Source organism: Ictalurus furcatus, chromosome 8 (genome assembly GCF_023375685.1).
Source record: "Ictalurus furcatus strain D&B chromosome 8, Billie_1.0, whole genome shotgun sequence".
In the NCBI taxonomy this organism is placed as follows: Eukaryota; Metazoa; Chordata; class Actinopteri; order Siluriformes; family Ictaluridae; genus Ictalurus; species Ictalurus furcatus.
Window position 1 is genome coordinate 20,821,819 of NC_071262.1, and position 20,601 is coordinate 20,842,419.

The 20,601-nt window shown below is 39.2% G+C and overlaps 1 protein-coding gene across 2 annotated transcripts in view; it reads left to right on the plus strand.

Moving 5' to 3' along the window:
- far1 (fatty acyl CoA reductase 1) overlaps positions 1-18,835 on the plus strand; it is a 39,148-nt gene extending 20,313 nt beyond the window's left edge. For both annotated transcript variants that reach the window (XM_053631396.1, XM_053631397.1), the window contains 9 exons: positions 977-1,156; positions 1,812-1,989; positions 2,084-2,128; positions 4,418-4,545; positions 4,893-4,960; positions 7,303-7,474; positions 11,989-12,118; positions 13,786-13,913; positions 16,340-18,835. In XM_053631396.1, the coding sequence (XP_053487371.1) occupies positions 977-1,156; positions 1,812-1,989; positions 2,084-2,128; positions 4,418-4,545; positions 4,893-4,960; positions 7,303-7,474; positions 11,989-12,118; positions 13,786-13,913; positions 16,340-16,502 (1,192 nt within the window). In that variant the 3' untranslated portion in view covers positions 16,503-18,835. The remainder of the gene's footprint in view (positions 1-976; positions 1,157-1,811; positions 1,990-2,083; positions 2,129-4,417; positions 4,546-4,892; positions 4,961-7,302; positions 7,475-11,988; positions 12,119-13,785; positions 13,914-16,339) is intronic.
- Positions 18,836-20,601: the final 1,766 nt, after the last annotated feature.

A 20,601-nucleotide genomic window follows, 5' to 3' on the forward strand; every position in this document is an offset into this window, starting at 1 on the left:
AAATAAGATTTTTTAAAACAATATATTTCTGTTTGTTTTTTATCTGTGAATTTGCACGTGCGCACTCTTGTAAAAATTCGAACCACTCTCGCAGTTATTTCAGTTTTTACCCATCCACAATGTTTTATGATATTCTTAGTCGGTCCAGTTTCCTCAGATATAAAAAAAAGTAATTTAAACATGTTGGAGACGATGCAAGAACGTGGAATAAGTGAATTTCCCATCGTACAGTATTCGTGAAGTTTAGAAGTGCAACTTTCATGCTACATGTTTTATTGTTTTTTTTATCTACAGTAAAAGTACCGGATGGAGTAGGGGAAAAAGTACTAGTACTAGACGATAATAATAAAATTAGGAAGAGTGCTAAACAGCTGTGTGCAGCTGTAAAGTCACGTACAAATAAAGGTCTCAAAACTAGCAAATTTGTTTTCTAGGTCTAGTGCAGCATTAAAATATTGACCCTTGCATATCTTAGATTTAATATTTTGTTAATTGTTAAGACCACCAATCCAGATTTTCCTTTACATAAGAGAAGCTATTAACCAAAGGCTTGACTAAACAAAAAGGTATTCACGCTGGATTTAAAGTGTGAGATTATGTCTGAGTCACACTATTTGGAAGGCTGTTCCACGACTGGAGGGCTTTATAAAAGAAAAAGCTCTACCCCCTTCTGTAGTCTTCATTATTCTAGATACTAATAAAGAGCCTGCACCTTTCAGTCAAAACAGGCATGGTGGATCATCAAATCTTCTGTGTCTAGTAACGATTGGTTGCTGCATTAGGATTGGAGAACCTGAGCTTGTCTTTATTTCGTTATAGGCTTCATTTCTGAACACCTGGATGAGTTTTAGAAGAGCTTAACTGGCTTAATAAGTCGTTTGGAAATGATGTTCATGAGTCTGTTTGACATGTTGGATCAGGATGTGATTAGTACCCAGGTTTCGCATTCACACTGTCATATGCATTTGTCGATCAGAGATGCCATGCAGCTGAACGTGCTGGCCACACAGAAGATGCTGAGTCTGGCCCAAGGTATGAAGCAGCTGGAGGTGTTTATTCACGTCTCCACGGCGTACGCTAACTGTGACCGAGAGCTCATCGAAGAGGTCGTCTACCCGCCACCTGTCGACTACGGGAAGCTCATCGACACGCTGGAGTAAGTATCTAAAACCCTAATTAAGCCGATTTTTATCCCACAGAACTGTTAAATTCTTGATCCTGATTGGTTGTAAAGTGTCAATTAATTTCCTATAACAGCAGCTCTGACTGTAGTTCCAGCTGCAAAGTTTTCCAACACAGTAAATGCTTCAGGCCAGATGAGATAACAGTTTCTCAGTAACTTGACAAGCTAAGTTGGTTTATTTATTTACTTTAAGAGATTAAAGAGAGGCTGGTGAGAGATGGACCTTTTATAGCTGTTATAAACCAAATGATAACAGGAATTAACATATTTGGAGGATATTCCACAAGATTAAAGGTAACTAAAAATGGATAAAAAGTGTAAGGGTCATTCTTTAATAAATAAATAAATTGTTAGCATTGACAAATTGCTGTGGTATAAGAGGAATAAAACACTTCACACCACACCACTGTCGACCATTTTCCTCTAACATAACACCCCAAACATAATAAGTGTTTTATTCCTTACAGGGTTGTATGTTGAACATTTAGTGTTTGCCAAATAGCCTACAAACACAGTTGAACTTTTTACAGTGTGAAAATGAAAACTGACAGCTAGTTTATTTAGAATGTAGCGTACAGTAGTATGAGACTTCATCTGAAGCCTAATTGTGTCAAGTGCTTATGTGCAGGTGGATGGACGATAAGCTGGTCAGTCTGATTACCCCAAAGCTGCTCGGTGAGCGACCCAACACGTACACATACACCAAAGCCCTGGCCGAGTACCTGGTGCAGCAGGAGTGTGGGAACCTCAACGTGGTCATCATCCGCCCTTCTATAGTAGGAGCCAGCTGGAAAGAGCCCTTCCCTGTAAATATCTCTCGCGCTACTGTAATCTACTAGCAAACATTTTCATAACTAGTGTAATATTGTATGTTGATCTACTAATTGTTTTCCACACCAGGGCTGGATAGATAATTTCAATGGACCGAGTGGAATATTCATTGCTGTAAGTGCATCGTCGTCATCATCCTCACCATCATCACTATCATCATCATCATTATTATCATCATAATTATGACTGTCATGCTTATCATTACTATCATCATGCTTACCATCATCATAATCATGATCATCACCATCATAAGTAAGTAAGTCAGTTTTATTTATGTAGCACATTTAAACACAGCAAAGCTGACCAAAGTGCTGAACAGGGTAAGAAAATTATTAAATAGAAAAACATCATAAAACCAAATAGAAAACTGACAATGAAACAATACTAAGATTGGAATAAGAAGAGATAAGAAGGAGCTTGATCATTAAGAGCTTTAAAAACAAACAACAGAATCTTAAACTGGGTCCTAAAATGGACCGGGAGCCAGTGGAGTGATGCTAAAATTGGGGTGACATGATCATATTTCTTTGCCCTGGTCAGCAGTCTTGCAGCTGCATTCTGAACCATCTGGAGGCGAGCAAGAGATGACTTAGGAAGACCCAAGTACAATGAATTACAATAATCTATCCGTGATGTGATGAAAGCATGAATAACCTTCTCCAAATCTTGGAAAGACAAAATTATTTTAAGTTTAGAAATAATCCGTAATTGCTAAAAACTATTCTTAATGACCAAATTAATTTGCTTGGTTAAGTATAATTCTGGATCCAGGATGATACCAAGGTTCCTAACCTGGGAAGAAATTGAGGGGAAATGATTGGCAAGCTCATTAATGAGGTCATCTCTCAATCTCGGGGGACCAAAACCAATTATTTCCATTTTGTCCTCATTAAGTTGGAGAAAGTTATTTGTTAACCATTTCTTAATATCGTGAAGACAGTCATGGACAATGGAGTTGCCAGCTTTCAATGTTACATACAACTGGGTATCAGCATATAAATGAAAAGAGACACTGTGTTCCCTAATAATATTCCCCAGCGGAAGCATATATAAGTTAAAAAGAAGCGGGCCCAGAGTGGAGCCCTGAGGTACACCGCTAATAATAGTCGCTGAAGATGAGGACACTACAGAAAAGGACCTGTCTTTACGATATGAACTGAACCATTGTAAGGTGGTACCCTTGATACCAATCAAATGCTCTAAACGCCAAAGAAGTACATTATGAGCTACAGTATCAAAGGTATCTGTAAGATCTAATAGCATCAAAACAGCATTTTTACCAGCATCAACCACAAGTAAAATGTCATTGGACACTTTTAATGAAGCAGACTCTGTGCTATGATAAGCAGTGAAACCAGACTGGAAAGGTTCCAATAACTTCGCTGAATTTAAAAACTGTATCAATTGTGACTGCATAACTTTCTCTAACAGCTTTGACAAGAATGATTGCTTAGAGACAGGCTGATAATTATTAAAGTAGCCTTCATCCAAACACTATTTCCTAAGCAAAGGTTGAACAACGGCGTGTTTAAAACAATTTGGGACCAAACCAGCACCAAAAATGAATTTATCAACACTTCATCATGCTCATCATCATCAACACTATCATCATATTCATCATAATCATCACCATCTTTACCATCACTGTCATTATCGTCACCATCATCATCATCACTATCATAATATTCATCATTATCGTCACTATCATAATCATATTCATCTTCACTATCCTCATGCTCATCATTATCATCATCCTCACCATCATATTCATTATCATCCTTACTATCATCATAATCATGCTCATAATCACTGTCCTCATACTTATCATTATCATCATCAGTGGGTGGCTGTGGCTCAGGTGGTAGAGCGGGTTGTCCACTAACCGTAGGGTTGGCGGTTCGATTCCCGGCCCACATGACTCCACATACCGAAGTGTCCTTGGGTAAGACACTGAACCCCAAGTTGCTCCTGATGGCAAGTTAGCGCCTTGCATGGCAGCTCTGCTACCATTGGTGTGAATGAGACACAGTGTAAAGCGCTTTGGATATAAGTGCAGACCTTACTATCATCATAATCATGTTCATCATCACTATCTTCATCACTATCATCATTATCATCATCATAATCATGTTCATCATTATTATCTTCATCATTATCATCATCCTTACTATTATAATCATGTTCATCATCACTATCATCATCAATATCATTGCCACTGTCATCATAATCATCATTATCATTACATCACTATCATTATCATCACCACTTGAGGTTCTTCTATCATTACTATAAGCATCAACACCATCATCATTATTATTATTATTATTATTATTGTAAAATTGTATAAAAGTGTCTGCAGTGTTTTGATTACACAATTGTGTGTGTGCTTTTGTGTTTATGCAGGCAGGGAAAGGCATCCTACGCACCATGAGAGCCTCTAACAACGCTGTGGCTGACCTCGTGCCAGTCGATGTCGTCATTAACACGACTCTGGCTGCAGCTTGGTACTCAGGCTCACAGAAACACACCAGGTCAGTGTGACAACAGCCCACATAAATCATACAGAGGTCAAATGGACTCTACATGTGCAGCCAAGATGTTTTCCAGTCTCTCTAAATATATATATTCAGTATGATGCACTAGACAGCGGTTAGGACAAGCAATGCATTTCAATAGACTTACATTAACTGTCTAAAGTAGAACATGGGATCTTAACCATTGTAATTATTTACCATTGTTTTTGTTTTGTGCTTTTTAAGTATGTAAGTATTGTAGAAATATGAGTATTATTTAAAGAGCGATATTCATTCAGACAGTACTGCTAACAACGCAATGCATTCTTCCATGTTCGACAAAGCGTCTCTGTTTTTGTTTGCAGGCCAAAAAGTTTGTTGGTGTACAACTGCACGACCGGCGCTATCAATCCCTTCCACTGGGGCGAAGTCGGTACGAACCATTCCAATTGGTTTTAGCACGTTCACTGCCGTAAATTACATTTCCATGCTGGAAGACACAATTCCTTACGTTCGTTACACCCGTGACCGTTTCACACTCGCCTCCTCAATCGCTGCTTGTGACGTGTTATAAAAATATCAGCCCAATTCGAGATCAGATCTAGGAAGTTTGTCACAGCTGACGTGACTCACTGAGAGGCCACAAGAATCTACAGTGTGCACTAGAAAGAAATCAGCTCCAAATCAGTTTGGCTTCTTGTTACCATTCTGTGTATTTTCCCTACAACCCTTTGTAGTGCTCTTACACTCTGATCCACAAAAGTCAGAAATGTGTTAATCTGATACAGATGCCAAAAACAAAACCTTTATATTGTCTTATTATTTTTTAAAAAGACAGAAGGTGGTTAACCTGGTAGTCCATTTACACCATCTGAGCCTGGTTGGTGGGAGAAAATGCTTGAGGCCCCCCTCTGATTTCTTGCAGTTGTTCGCAATACTTTGCCCATTTTAATTTTGGATGAATCTTAAAGTGCAGTCGTAACTACCACTGACGGTAAGAAAACGGAGCATTCATGACGAGGTGAAATTTTGATGTTTGAGTGTCCTGGCTGGTAGTTGCACTTCTGTTCCTCTGCATCAGTTTATGAAGGGATATGTAGTCTGGATTTCAGAGCTGAAGTAGCTGGAGTGTGTCCCTGAGGAGCCATTAACCTCTGAGGCCATTTATAAACAACTACATGCAAGGTTGCATTCTGTACTGAGTGGAGAGAGTTAGTTAGCTGGATGAGATGCAAGGATGCTATGATGATTGCTGCAGATCTCCTCAGATTTACAGAAGTACTGTAAGAATAATATTGTTACAGACTGTTTAACTTGCCTGATATAACAGAGTTCGAAATACAAAATGCATACCATTAGATCAGCAAATGAAAAGCTGAGCAAAGTTTCAGTGTCTCTACTCTCACCCAATATAACTGTTTTACATTCATGAAGTACTGAAAAATCCACCCAAAACACCAGGATTATGTTAGCATGGTAGCTAAAACGGTTAATAAGATTGAATCGTCACAGATCTGTCAAATTACACACACCAAGAGCGAGTAGAAGTATCGATTATCTTGCTCTTACCCAATTTAACCCATAACTCATCAAACACACCTTGGTATCCACTAGTCTGCTAGGCAAAACACTGGCTAATTATACAAATGCCACAACAAGAATAACTCAAATAAGGCTGATGTAGTGTGATTTCACTTAAGTAGTGAGCGCATCCCAGCCATAACAGTCTGAACAGGCCATAGCATTCAACCCAAGTCTTTCACTTTACCCTTAATACTTGACTAATGGGAGATTTTATTAACTCGTACCTTAAATTTAGAGCAGTCTGTTATTGTTTAGTTACTTTCCTGTCGTGGATTTTTAGTTTCAGGTCTGTGGTAGAACACTTAAATAGCTTTATTTTGCCTGATGTTGAGAAAAATGATTGAACAAAAAGAACAGAAATAGTGACACATGACAAAATAAGGAACTTTTACCCAGTAAAATCTGTTGATAAAATTTGTATATATATATATATATAATGAATGACACCCACATTACCAGTCAAAGGTTAGACACACTTGTTCTTTATTTTATTTTTCTCCCACATTTTAGAATAATAATAAAGTCATCAAAACTCTGGAGTAACACAAATGGAACTATGGGGGTTATGTTGTGATAAAAAAATCCAAAATAAATCAAAATAATTTCATATTTTAGAATCTTCAAAGTAGACACACTTTTTGCCTAGAATTTCCAGAAATGTATTCTTGGCATTTTCTCAGCCAGTTTCTTGAGCAATCCCACTGTGATGCTTTTTAATCAGTAGTAAAGTTCACACCTACGCTGCACACTTTTTGACTTCTTTTTGGAATATTTTGCTCCAAGTCATCCTTTTAAAAAAAAATATAACACAGATTTCAAACATTTAATCATACATCTTCAGATCAAAAGGTTTTTAAGATCATGAGAAACATTTCAGTCATGAAGACAATACATATGTTCTCCATCCATACACATTTTTTTTTTCAACCCAATTGTAATTTATGGCCTGACCGATTATAAATATTTATCATATTTACATATATTTTCATGAGCATGGAGTATTGAAGCAAGCTTGCAGAGAATCTGTCGTGCATGAGAGCACTTCCGTTCTGCGAGCACTGAGCACAGTCGGTTGAAATGATACATCGCTCAGTCCCTACCATAAACGGCATGCTATATTATTGTATTTTTTGAGGATCAGTTACTGCTGTGCAGAGTTTACCCTACTGAATTCCCACTTTTGTCTCATAGAACACCATGTTATATCCACTTTCAAGAGGAACCCCCTCGAGCAAGCTTTCAGGCGGCCCAATGTAAATCTCACATCCAATCATCTAATCAATCAGTACTGGATTGCTGTGAGCCACAAGGCGCCAGCAATCCTCTATGATCTCTTCCTCAGGATAACTGGACGAGAGCCCAGGTAAATCGCTTCGTCCGTCCGTCCCGAACCCCCCTACCCTCGTGCTTAATCTAACCCCTCGTGACGTGTCTTGACGTTGCTTACTGAAGAACTGGGGAGAATGCATAAGCCAGATGGCACCTGCTGGGTTCTGCACTCTCTCTCTCTCTCTCTCTCTCTCTCTCTCTCTCTCTCTCTCTCTCTCTTTCACTCACTGTCCTTCTTCCGTCTGTCTCTCGCTCTCTCTTTCTCTCTGCCTGTATCGTCCTGCCGCTCGTGGTCCTGTTTAAACGTTGTCCTGTTTCTGTGTGTCTATGCGTGTGTATGCCCCCCTGCAGAATACTGTATAAACATGACATTCAAGACGAACCCGTTAGAGCAGGCATTCAGGCGGCCCAATGTTAACCTGCGTTCCAACCCGTTTACCAATCAGTACTGGACGACGGTGAGCCACACCATACCCGCGCTGCTCTACGATGCCTTTCTGTGGCTCACAGGGCAGAAGCCTAGGTAAGGTCCTCAAAGCCATGCCCCTTGGACCTGCCCCACCTCTTTCCCTCCCAATGGCTTCTTGCGTGGCGTGCGTGGCATGGTTTTACCAGCCGCTGGGAATCGATGAATGACCGGGTTTTCTGTCTCCTCAGTTGCAAGCCATTGGAGAGATGTTAATGGTCGGCATGGGGTTACACAGAGAAACATTTTTTGTTTGTTTGTTTGTTTTACAACCCCTATTCCGGAAAAGTTGGGACAGTATGGAAAATACTAATAAAAACAAAGAGGAGTAATTTGTAAATGCAGATGCGTCAGCAAATAATCCAACACTTTGAGAATAACATTCCCCAAAGACAAATCGGTAGGATTTTGGGCATTAAACCTTCTACAGTGCACAATATAATTAAAAGATTCAAGGAATCCAGTCAAATCTCAGTCCGAAAACCACTTCTGAATGTGCGTGATCTCCGATCCTTCAGACATCACTGTCTTAAAAACCATCACGAATCTGTAATGGAGATCCTGACATGGGCTCGGGAATACTTTGGTAAACCTTTGTCATCAACATCATATGTGGCGCATTACGATGCACAAAATAAGGCAACGAAGGCCCTGTACAGTTGTGCAGCTGAGGAAATGCATAATGGATGAATGGGGGGAAAATTCCACTTGCTAAACTTAACCAACTGGTGTCTTCACTCAGTGCCCAAACGCTTAATAAGTATTAGTAAAAGAAAAGGTGATGTTACATAGTGGTAAACATTCGACTGTCCCAACATTTTTAGGGTTTGTGTCGCAGTCATCAGATTTGAAATGAGGGTATATTTTCAAAAATAAATAAAATTCACAAAGTAAAACATCAAATAAAGTGTTAATAATGTGTTTTCAGTATAGTACAGGGTGAATTGAATTTTCAAATGACTCTTTTTGTTTGTTTGTTTGTTGTGTTTTTTTGCATTTTCTGTACTGTCCCAACTTTTTTCGCAATTGGGGTTGTATTAGTTATGAAGGGTTTTGGTTCAGTGTCATTGAACCAAAGTAGTAGCAGTAGGTCAAGGTAAGTGATGTTTTACTCAAAACTACATCTTGTAGCCCCTCATGGTGCTGGAGTCAGTGTTAAGGGAAGCAGCAAACCTTTTCAGCATCCAGCCTACTTTTTCGCCAATTTGAGCCAAACCTTTACATATCGTTCGACTAAACGTCATTTTCCACCTCCACATGCTGGATCTTCAAAATGTGGAACAAACACAGACACCACCATCAAAGCTTGTTTTTGTTTGCTTTGTTTGAGCACCAAATCTCACGAACTTGCAACAAACTAGCAGCTAACATTAGTGATATGAGCGATAGCTTTACCGTTCATATGCTACTGTAACATCATTGGAAAATAGAAAAGTGGTAATTAATTTATTTTTGGCGGTGTAAATATCCATATTGGTATGTTGTCATATGGTGAATTTCCAACTTTGACTTTGAGAATAAGTTCCGTTTTGTTCCAACCGGGTGTTTACTTTTGTTTTCTTCTTAGTCAGAGGTCAGAAAGTTTGTGAGTCGAACTTTAGTTGAATGCAGCATTAGATTTACAGCATTTGGCAGACACTTTTCTCCAGAACAACCTACAGCAGTGCTTTGCAGTGTCCATCTAAAAGCATCCTCATGCTAGTACAAATAGATCAGGGTTTAATTTAACTACCGCTAAGAGCTCAAAGTTAAAGTTTTGTGAAGAGACATTCCACATTCTGGTTGACAGATGTGGGAGTGTAAAATACAGTGTTTAAATTGTTTATTTCTGGAAAGCAGACTTCACCATCCAATTATTTAACATCTGTACAAAGTGGTACTAACATTTTTTGAGAACGTGATTATAACCAAGACGACAGATACGGTACAAAACTTGACTTTTGCGATTGTTGTAAATGCTGGTGATTACTTCCACAATAAATTCACAGATTTCCTCATTTGTTTTTGATGACTATCCTTAAAATAAACTTGAATTTAGTTTTCATGGAAAATAAACAATTCCTGCCGTCAGTGGTTCTCAGGTAGACACTGCTTTTGGGTTTCTGCTTAGGCTCCAGCATCATGCGAGTGGAAAAGCACTTTATCAGACAAGTGGTAAAACATCAAATTATAACATCTCTCCGGTTGCCTTGGCTTTATGCTACTAGTCGTTCACGGTTTTGAATTTGGAAGCACGTGGATCGAGTTTGTTTGTTCGTTTGTTTGTTTGTTTGTTTATTTGGTGAGCCATGCCATGAGGTCTTCACGATTAACCTGAGAATGATGTTTCAGTCTATTCTTTGAGCTTACCGACGTTGGAAACGTACCAGATACCAAACAACCCTGCCAAAGATGATCAGAGAACCATTAGTAACAAAACTTCACCATACATCAGAACCGCCTCAGTTATGAGCTCGTTAAGAACTCTCATTTGGCTTTCCAAAGAGATAACTGAGACCATACTTCTCTCTACCAGGTATGGCATATGTCTGGTATCTGAAATAAAATGTTATGTTAATCCTGTATAATTAGCTATAATTGAGTTTGGACTCCCTGTTTGGCCTGAAAAGCATCTGATTTGAGCTCAGTGGGTACTTTTTGTTTGTACTCTTTGTCTCTTTGTTCATGTTTCATGAATTATCTTTATCATGCATGGTTGTTTGTCTTTATTATGTCTTAGAGGGAACCTGGGTGTAGAGGCTTTAAATCTTATCAGTAGCAATATTATCGCTTCAAGTGATTTTTGTGTAGAAGCATTGTAAAACACATTCAAACTTTCTTTAAAGAATTTACATTGCCCCAATTGTAGTCTTTCAACCAAGAATTATAGACTTTCAAGCAATGAAGTTAATGTATCTAGCACGTAATGATAGTCTATCTGAGCCAAATCCTACTAAACATAAGCTCAGATCTTGATATACTGGTATTTAAATGATCTTGCAAATATACTTAACCTTATTAATACATTTTACTGTAGCACTGAAAGTACATTATACCACAGTGCTGTTGAGTTCTCAATTCTGATTGGTCAGAAGATGTTGGTTAGGAGCTCTGACATTCATGTTTGCATTTCTAAATAAATAACTTACACAGGGACTTGTCTATAACATACTTTGAACCCCACAACTTTAAGAAACCGTAAATGTATTTTGCCAAAGTCATGTGGAAATGTTGTTATTTACTGTTTAACGCTTGCTTTGGCGTCTGCCTACAAAGACCATCTTTGGTAAGGAGCTATTTTAACAAACGCTGTGGACAAAACAGATAAAGATATCTGGCTAAAGATATCCCAAACCTTACTAGCTAAGTGAATGTCATGCTTTGATCCAGTTGTTGGAGTTATGTGTTATATTTCACTTTTAGTGGGATAACAAGACTATAAAATGCTAGAAATCTAATCGCATTCAATTAGAGAAATATAATTCCTGTAGTACCCAGAAATATACAGTATATAGTAGAAAATGTCCAAATTTGTAGGTTTTGAAGGGTTTTCCGAAACCCCCGCATTAATGGTTCCTAAAATTCAACTACAAATGGGATAAATGGAAAATTGTGCACGTTATTTTTGCTCAATCATGTAGTCCTCCAAACCCAGGTTCTTTGCAAGACCACTCATACCCTGTCTCACTGTCTTATCATCTGTTCTATCATCAACTCGATCAGTACGGTGCTCTGAAAACTGAAATTTGACTGATTTTACACTGCGATTCCTGTGCTTCATTAAATCAGCTTCTTGACTGTTCACTTATCGTGGGGAATGTTCAGTGCTGGAATGCAGCACTTTGAATTGGTAGTGGTGTGATATTTAAACTTCCTCTGTTAGTGTAAGTGTGTATAAAGCAAGAGTCGTGATGCAACATGTCATCTGGCCAGGCCATTTCAAAATGCACGTTGCCACCAGTTGTTCAGTCCTTACTGATAGTGGACACTTGGTGTAGGTCAATTAGCAAAAATGACAGTGTTTGTGGCATTAGGGGACGTGCTGTTGGGGGGAGGGGGAGGGTCTCCGCTTGTCCTCTAAAGCTGTTTCCCTGGTGATGCAGGATGATGAAGACGATCACGCGCCTTCACAAGGCCATGATGGTGCTGGAGTACTTCACCAGCCACTCGTGGGTGTGGAACACGGACAACGTCACCATGCTCATGAACCACCTTGGAGCTGAGGACAGGAAGGTGCACAACACATAAACACAAACACAAACGCTCACGCACACACATACACATATATTTGTGCAGAATCAACCAGAGGTTTGATTCATTCAGCTGCACATGGTATATTTGGCAGCCTGTGTGTGTGAGGGAGTGTGTGTGTGTGTGTGTGCGTGTGTGTGTGTGTGTGTTCAAACAGTGCGTTCTTGTATGGCTCAATGTCTGTACTGAATGGAGGCTTTGTGCACCCATAGCTGAGGCAACAAGCTTGTAATTCCATAAATAAAAGTGGGCTGTTCACAGACTGCAGTATTGTCTATTCAAATAAAGGATTTCAAATTACACTCAAATATTAGACACTAAAATCCTTTATTTATTTGAATAAAGCTGGACAAAAAAACGCTGGGTGTTGAATGCTCATATCCAATTGGTCAGACGGTGTTTAATTAGATTACTATACCAGCAGCTCTGACAGTAGTTCAGACTGTAATGCAAATCACAGGCTTATATTAAAGTGCACCTATTATGGTTTTGAAACGTGCCTAATTTTGTTTTAATGGTCTCATGCAATAAATTTACATGCATCCAAGGTCAAAAAACACTTCAATTTAAGTTGCAGCATTACCTACCCCCTCCCCGTGTCAAAAACACTCGTTAAATGATCCGTTCTAATTATTCATTGTAAACTCCTCCTTTTAGAGAGCATAATCTGCTCTGATTGGTCAGATGTCCCAATTTGTTGTGATTGGTCTACCGCTGTCAGCGTATTTCAAAAAGGAAACGCCCAACATAACAAGTTTCAGCTCCGTTTGTGTGCGAGCAGCCAATGAAGATGAGAGGCGGGTTTTTTGTTACAAACCTAGGTAGGTTAGTTCAGGAAGTAAGTCTGGAATTACTAATGACTCGTTTCAGCTGCTCAGAATCGGTTCCTTCTTTTGGGAGTCAATAATGCTGTTTGTTGTGCACTTTGATATTTGAAACTTTGCAGACTTTTTACATTTTTCACAAACGGCTCTATAACACACTACATGAACGGTAATATCTGAAAAAAGCATAAGAGGTGCACTTTAACATGTTCTTCCTAGTATGTTCTTATTTTTATAAACGGCTTTTTTTTTAATGTAATTGTTGAAATGGTGAAGTATACTGTAAGGAGGCGTTTATTTAACACTGGAGGAAGCAGTCTCGAGTGTCAGCGCTTTGTAACAGTCAGGTAAAGCTGCAGCTTTTCAGAATAGAAGACAAGAAAGAGTGAAAGAGAGAGGCTGGTGAGAGAACGGCTGTTTCTTGCCGCTATAACGTAAGTGATAAGCGGAACAGACTGGTTTTGTGGCTGTTCCATAACATCAAACATAACTATAAATGGATGATGTTCTTTAATAATTGTTGGCGAGTTGCTGTGGTATAAGAGGAATAGCACACTTTGGGACGTGCTGTTATTGTAAAATAATTGACATCAGGGTGATTATGGCGCGTTATGACGGAGTGCTCTATATTCCCGTTTGAACAACTCCAATTATCACCTATTGGAAATTAACTATATTTACCAAGCAATATCACTTTTAGACCACACACTCCTGTTTGTTTGTTTTTTTATATGTAATAAAAAAACAACACTTTATTGTGTGCACCATTAATGATGTGTGAAATAGTGTCATTTGGGCTGACCCGTTCCTTTGATTTTTGTGCAGGTGTTTAACTTTGACGTCAGACAGTTACACTGGGCCGAATATATGGAGAACTACTGCATGGGCACGAAGCAGTACGTGCTGAACGAGGAGTTATCAGGCCTGCCTGCTGCACGCAAACATCTCAACAAGTGAGCATGAGTCTGAATCGAGTTTTAACCCTTTTGCAGCTGCTACAGTATACACCCGTGTTATAAGTCACTCTCGTGACTGTGACGCTCGTGCTGCGTCACAGTGTAACACACTCGGAGGAAAACGCTGTCTGCCCTCTTCCGCATACTTGAACTCACAGATGCCAACAATTGGCTAGTGTCGCTGTGATTGACAGGGGAGACACAGTATGCCCCTCCCACTCAAATAGCACAGCCAATTTTTCTCCGTTGCCTGCGGCATCTTCGGGATTCATCCTTTTTTTCAGGATTTCTCCAACAGTAGTTTCTATTACATTCTAAATGATATGTCTACGATTCTTTGAAGGTAAAATCCTTCAGGGATTGGCCACTTTAGTCACAATAAAATCGAACCTTTTAAATCGAGCCTAGGGCGGCTGTGGTTCAGGTGGTAGAGCGGGTTGTCCACTAATCGTAGGGTTGGTGGTTCGATTCCCGGCCCATGTGACTCCACATGCCGAAGTGTCCTTGGGTAAGACACTGAACCCCAAGTTGCTCCCGATGGCAAGTTAGCGCCTTGCATGGCAGCTCCGCTATCATTGGAGTGTGAGTGTGTGTGTGAATGGGTGAATGAGACACAGTGTAAAGCGCTTTGGAACCACTAAGGTAAAAAAAAAAAAAAAGCGCTATATAAGTGTATACCATTTACCATTTTAAATGCTTAATATGGACAGTAAATGTTAAGGAGCTCATGATGAAGCCAAATATCATGATTACAATGAGATATAATTAAATATAATTGTGCAGGTCTAATTTCCAGCATGTTTGTACTCGAGTTTGTTCATGGTTGACTTAAATAAAGCTTTAAAAATAACAGAATGGAAATAAAATAAAAAGGTAGAAAGTAAAAATGGCTAGTATGACGTTATATTATCTGTTATTGACCAAATGGCCGGCATTAACCAAAGGCTTTTCATATTAGACATTATATAATCAAGTTTAAATACCATTTGTATATAATTATTACATTAGGGGGGGGGCATTTACTGCACACAGTTTTCTGCTTAAGCCTGAGAGGGCGAGATAAGAGCAGGCCAACAGATGATCAAAAATTTATATATAAATTTATACGGGTATTTAGTTATTTGATATGAGATTTCACGTCTTGCCCGCTCTTCTCATTTCTACTTCATGACTGTTCATAAGGAGTCCATTACCTGTTACAGCCGTACGTTTTTTTTTTTTGCATATATGCATTCGTTTTAATATATTTTTGTTCTATTGTCATATATGAAAGTACTGACTAGAAACACTGCATCATGTATAGCACAAGACAAACTTCTATTAATCAGCAACTTCTATAGATATATAACAGTGCCAAGACTTTATGGATTCCACATTACTTTAAAAGCGACAGCAGTGTATTATGTACAGCTAGTATTACTTTACTTTTAAATAAAGTGGCTGCTGAGTGAGCACTAACTTTTACATAATGTATTATGCATCACATATTTCAGGCTTAGGGGTATTTGATAGGCTTCCTAATTGATTGCTGCTGTTATGGGTGAAGCTGCAGTACAGCAGCTGCTTCTGAAGCTGGAGGAGCTAGAGCAGGGGTGTCCAATCTTATCCAGAAAGGGCCGGTGTGAGTGCAGGTTTTCAGTCCAAGCAAAAGCCACACCGGAGTCTATTGAAAGCCAAGATTAACTGATTAAACAGGTGGAATCAGGTGTGGCTTCTGCTTGGTTGGAATGAAAACCTGCACCCACACAGGCCCTTTCCGGAGAAGACTGGACACCCCTGAGCTAGAATATGTTAGCAGCAGAGGTGACGAGGTGAAATTTGACCTGTAAATTCATGAGCCTTAGATTTAAATTTAAGAGAAAAAAAAAAAGGGCGGGACTGTGGTATCTTTAGTTGTTTAAAAAATGGAGGCATTCAGGAGATCGTGAGTTTAAATCTCAACGATGTCACAAAAATCCAAGTCCAGGAGTCCAAGAAAGCAAGATTGGCTGTACTCTCTGAGTGGGTGGGGCATACTCTGTCTCCCATGTTATTCATAGCAGCACTAGTCATTCATAGGTGTCTGTGAGTTCATGTATATGGAAGAGGGCAGACAGCTCTTTCCTCTGAGTTTGTTAGCATGTGATGCAGCATGTGTCTTGGAGGAAGCACGTGATATCCTTCATTCTCCCCGGTTGGTAGATGTCATATGGTAGGGGAGAGCTGGCCGGTGGGCGGGAATTGGCCTAAACTAATTTAAGGATAAAATTAAGGGGGGAGGATTTTTTTCTTAAAATATAAATAGAAACATGCCCTAAGGATTTTGTGGTAATAAAAATAAAAAATCCGTTTTTGTTTTTTCTTATTAGCAGTGTTGTCACTCCTTTTATAAAAGTGTAAATGATCATCACGTACGGTTTGTCGTTGCGTTTTCGTATCCGCAGGTTGCGAAACATCCGCTACACCTTCAACACAGTCCTGGTGATCCTGATCTGGCGTGTCTTCATCGCACGATCGCAGATGGCACGCAACATCTGGTACTTCGTGGTCAGCCTGTGTTTCAAGTTCCTGTCCTACTTCAGGGCATCCAGCACCATGAGATACTGAACCTCGTCCTCTTTCTCATCCCTCTGTCCGTCTCTCCTTCTCTCGTCTTCTCTCTTCCCTCTTTTCTACAATAGCTATGCATACGCTCCAGCTCCGGCCTCCAGAGCGCCACCCAGTTAGGGTCAGATACCAGCCACTGCTTTGTAGAAAGCAGGGCGCGACAGGGTTCGAGACCAGTCCGTGCACTGTAAATGATTCTCCGTTACAGTTTACAGATGACTTATTTCCCGTCCTTCCCAAATCAAGCACAAGGCGGGAGATTAGGGACGCGATGGCTAGTTCACAGCTCTGTGCCTATTTCCTGTTTCATGATTTGCTCAGTCCTTTAGATTACCTCGCTTGGTTCATCAGCATTCTTTTTTTCCTCCTTAATAACTTATTTATGACTAAGATTTATTTAAAAAGGTTGCAGGGTGTTGGAAAGTTGCTGTTATGCTAACAGTCGCTAGGGTTTGCAACTAACTCGTTGCTTTTTCAGGAGGACTAGCACACTAACTTTAAAGGTATTTTGCATAGACACATTTTTAGTAATAATTCTTTTTTTTTTTTTCTTGAGAATGATACAGGAAGCTCTACCTGACCACAGCACAAGCTTTCTCTATAATTTTTTTTTTCACCAAACACTTATAGTTTATAGTATAGATCTTTTAAATATGTAAATACATAGATTTACTAACCATTTGTCAAGAATTTAATCACATGAGTTTTCCTCAGCGCTTTTCACAGCAGCACTTATGGCGGCTCGGTTCACAAACCAGATGCGTCTGGGTTGTATATCGTGCCCGAATGTTCAAATTCTTGGAGGATGAAAAGCAACTATAGGTTTTCTAAAGCATTTGTGTACTGTTTAGATGGCACTTTCATTACCGAGCATTTCTAGAGTCAGGGGCTATGTATTTATGTTGGAAGTAGACTTCAGGAACTCTAATGTGTAACATACTCAGCTTACAGCCGCTTCACGTTACTCTGTCATTTCTCGGCCGCTCGGCTCACGTTTCTCCGAATGGAAGTCGGTCGTGCCGGCCAGACACCGTAACGTCGCGTTCGCAATGTTGCGCAAGTTTAAAGTGTGAGCTTTTAGTGCTTTCTATGGTGTGACAATAAAGTTCCTGCTGCTTGTGAAATGTTTTTTTTTTGTTTTGTTTTGAAAACAGCAGCTGGGAAAACACTGGAATAGTCCTACTGAACCCAAGAGGAATTTCACCCGGGGATAGATTTGTTAGGGTGCCATTACTTTTCAAAACAGTCCGGGAAAAGTTACCAGCAACCAGGTACTTTTTAAGGTCACGTCGACTGTATGCAGCTAATGCCAAAGCTACATTTACAGCACGAACACACCCAAAAAAAAAACTACGGCATGCAATAACAAGCGTGGAGATTAGTGCAGAGAAATAAACGCGATTTGTCGTGTTACTGGAGCGTTTTATATCGTTCGTAGTAAGGGTTCAATAAACTGACCTCCAGGAACAAGCGTAACACCTCAGACTGAGAGAGAGAGAGCGCGAGAGAGAGAGAGAGAGAGTGAGTGTGTGTGTGTGTGTGTGGATTTCTCCCCAGGTTCATGGTAGCAATAAAGATGTGAATATTCCATCTTGGTTTCCATAGTGTTTAGTAAAATGCATACTTTAAATTAAAGGAATATTCATGCTTTTTTTTGTCCCCAACTCTATCCAGTGGCTCTTTAGGACTGTATATGTGATTAACACTGACAGACATTATTGAGAAAACCAAAAAAAAGTGTAATGGACGTCTAAGAACCGTCGCTGTATTCCTTCAGTAAATGTTTAAAACACATTTAACACTTAGAGGTGTGCTGTTCTAGGAAAATAATCCATAACATGGTCCAAGTTACCACAACGAAGTGGATTATTTCCCTCAAAATGGATTATTCAACTTTACCACAGCGGTTTATCAAGGCTAACACGTCACGCTTTTTAGCCATTATAGCTACATTGTGGCTAACGTTGTGGAAGTTAGTACCTGTTATTGCTTATGTTATAGCAGCTGTAAATAGCTCCCCCCCCCCCCCATTAGCCTTAGGTTATGCAGATTATACACGTCCTTGTGTATTAGCTGTTACTAGAGAAACAATAAAGTACTAGGAAGAGCATATTGTTAGAAACCTCTGAGTTGAACTAATCTCAGAGCTGCTGCTGTAGAAAATTCATCAGCGCCTTCTGAGAAATCCTGAGAAATGAAGCGGTACATTATGAAGAAATTCCGGTTAAATACACTTTCCTTAATGTTTTGTGGTATGTATGCGTGATCAAACCAGCACGTATATGTAGGAAACGTAAAATGACAAATTCTTACATCTGAAAAATAATCCAATGTAAAATGTATCATTTATATATATATATATATATATATATATATATATATATATATATATAATGTGTGTGTGTATATGTGTATGTGTATATATATGTATATATATATATGTATGTATGTGTGTGTGTGTGTGTGTATATATATATATATATATATATATATATATATATATATATATATATATATATAATATATATATATATGTGTGTATATGTGTGTGTGTGTGTGTGTGTGTGTGTGTGTGTGTGTGTGAAAAGGATTAGTTGTATTAGGAAAGTTTCTGCTGTTTTGTCTGTACACCGAATCGTGTCAATGCTCGTCTAGGTTATTATGCATAAACTACTGATGCATTAGGTAGAGATTAGGATTTTAAAAAATAGTTTGAACTTCCCTTTAATGGTGATAATGTGCATAATTATTTAATGATTATAATGATCGTAATCATTATAATGAGTGTAGATCTGTGTGAAATGATCTACACCTCTCTGTTTTGAATCCAAACAAATCCATTTTGGGTGAAATTCCTCTTGGGTAAATAATAACGCCAGAATTTTCCTCTTCACCGATTCTGTTCGTACACTTCCTGTTGAATGTTGCTCAGGTCGAGTCCTCGTTTTAAAGGGTGTTTCACAGCTGTGGTCTTCTCACAGCTTTCCTCCTGCTGCTGAAGCACATCTGACCCCGAGGCCTTGACAAAGCCAACACGTAGTCATTGTCCTGTTTTGCCTTATCTCCGTGCCGTTCGGTTTCCCCTCAACTTGACACCATGATAAATATTTCCAAAAGCTATCCAGCGAGTACATTTCTGATATTCTTTATCAGGCTGAATGAAGGGTGTTTTTTTTTTTTTTTTCCTGCGAATTGTTAAATGCCACAGTCTATGTCGATGGGGGGAAAAATACAATGGGTGCCTTGTGTTTGTAAACCAAAAACGGAATAAATGACGTAAAATCTGCCTGCAGTGTGTTTAATCCAGGACTTGGAAAACCTTGTGGGCTTTTAATAGAGTTAAAGTCATGATTTGTAAATGTACAGTGTGAGATACTGAAAGTGCCGTGACCAGAATAGATACTGATGAGTTCATCAGTCATGTTTGTCATATGCTTTAGTGGGATTTAATCCAAGCCTTGTGTCCTACCACGTGATGTGTGTTTATTCAGGTTAAATAGTGCTGCCCTCAAGTGGTCGTGAAAACACAACAACCCCATAATACAGGCTGTCCGAAAAGTCAGGAACCAGCAGGAATATGTTTAAGCAAATCTGCAAAAAAACATGATACAGAGTCTGAGAAAACGCATAGAACATAAGGGTGAACATATGGCGCACGTGTTGTAAATACAAAATGAAGTACAGTATATTGTTCAGTCCCTCCAGGATTTTGGGATCGTAGAAAAATCAAGCAAACTTCGCAATATGCAGAGACTCTTGCAATTTTTCAAAATTACCGCAGATTTTCCACAGACTTGGGCCGAGACGCGTCGTGTGACGTCATCGCAACGCGCGTTCAGACAAATCCGTCTTCGATTCACGTGCGTCGAACATGAGTACAGCTAAAAGGCCTCATTTACCAACAAACATCACTGTGATGGAGCATGCAAAAAAATTTCGTGCAGTTGGAATTTCGCCAATTCAAGTAGTTTTCCACAAAAAAAGCACAAAAACTCCCAAGTTGCATTGCAGATTTTGAAGAAGAAAAAAAGCCACCGCAAATTCAAGTATTTTTGGCCGTAACAATCACCAAAAACAAAACTCCTGTACGGACAGTTAT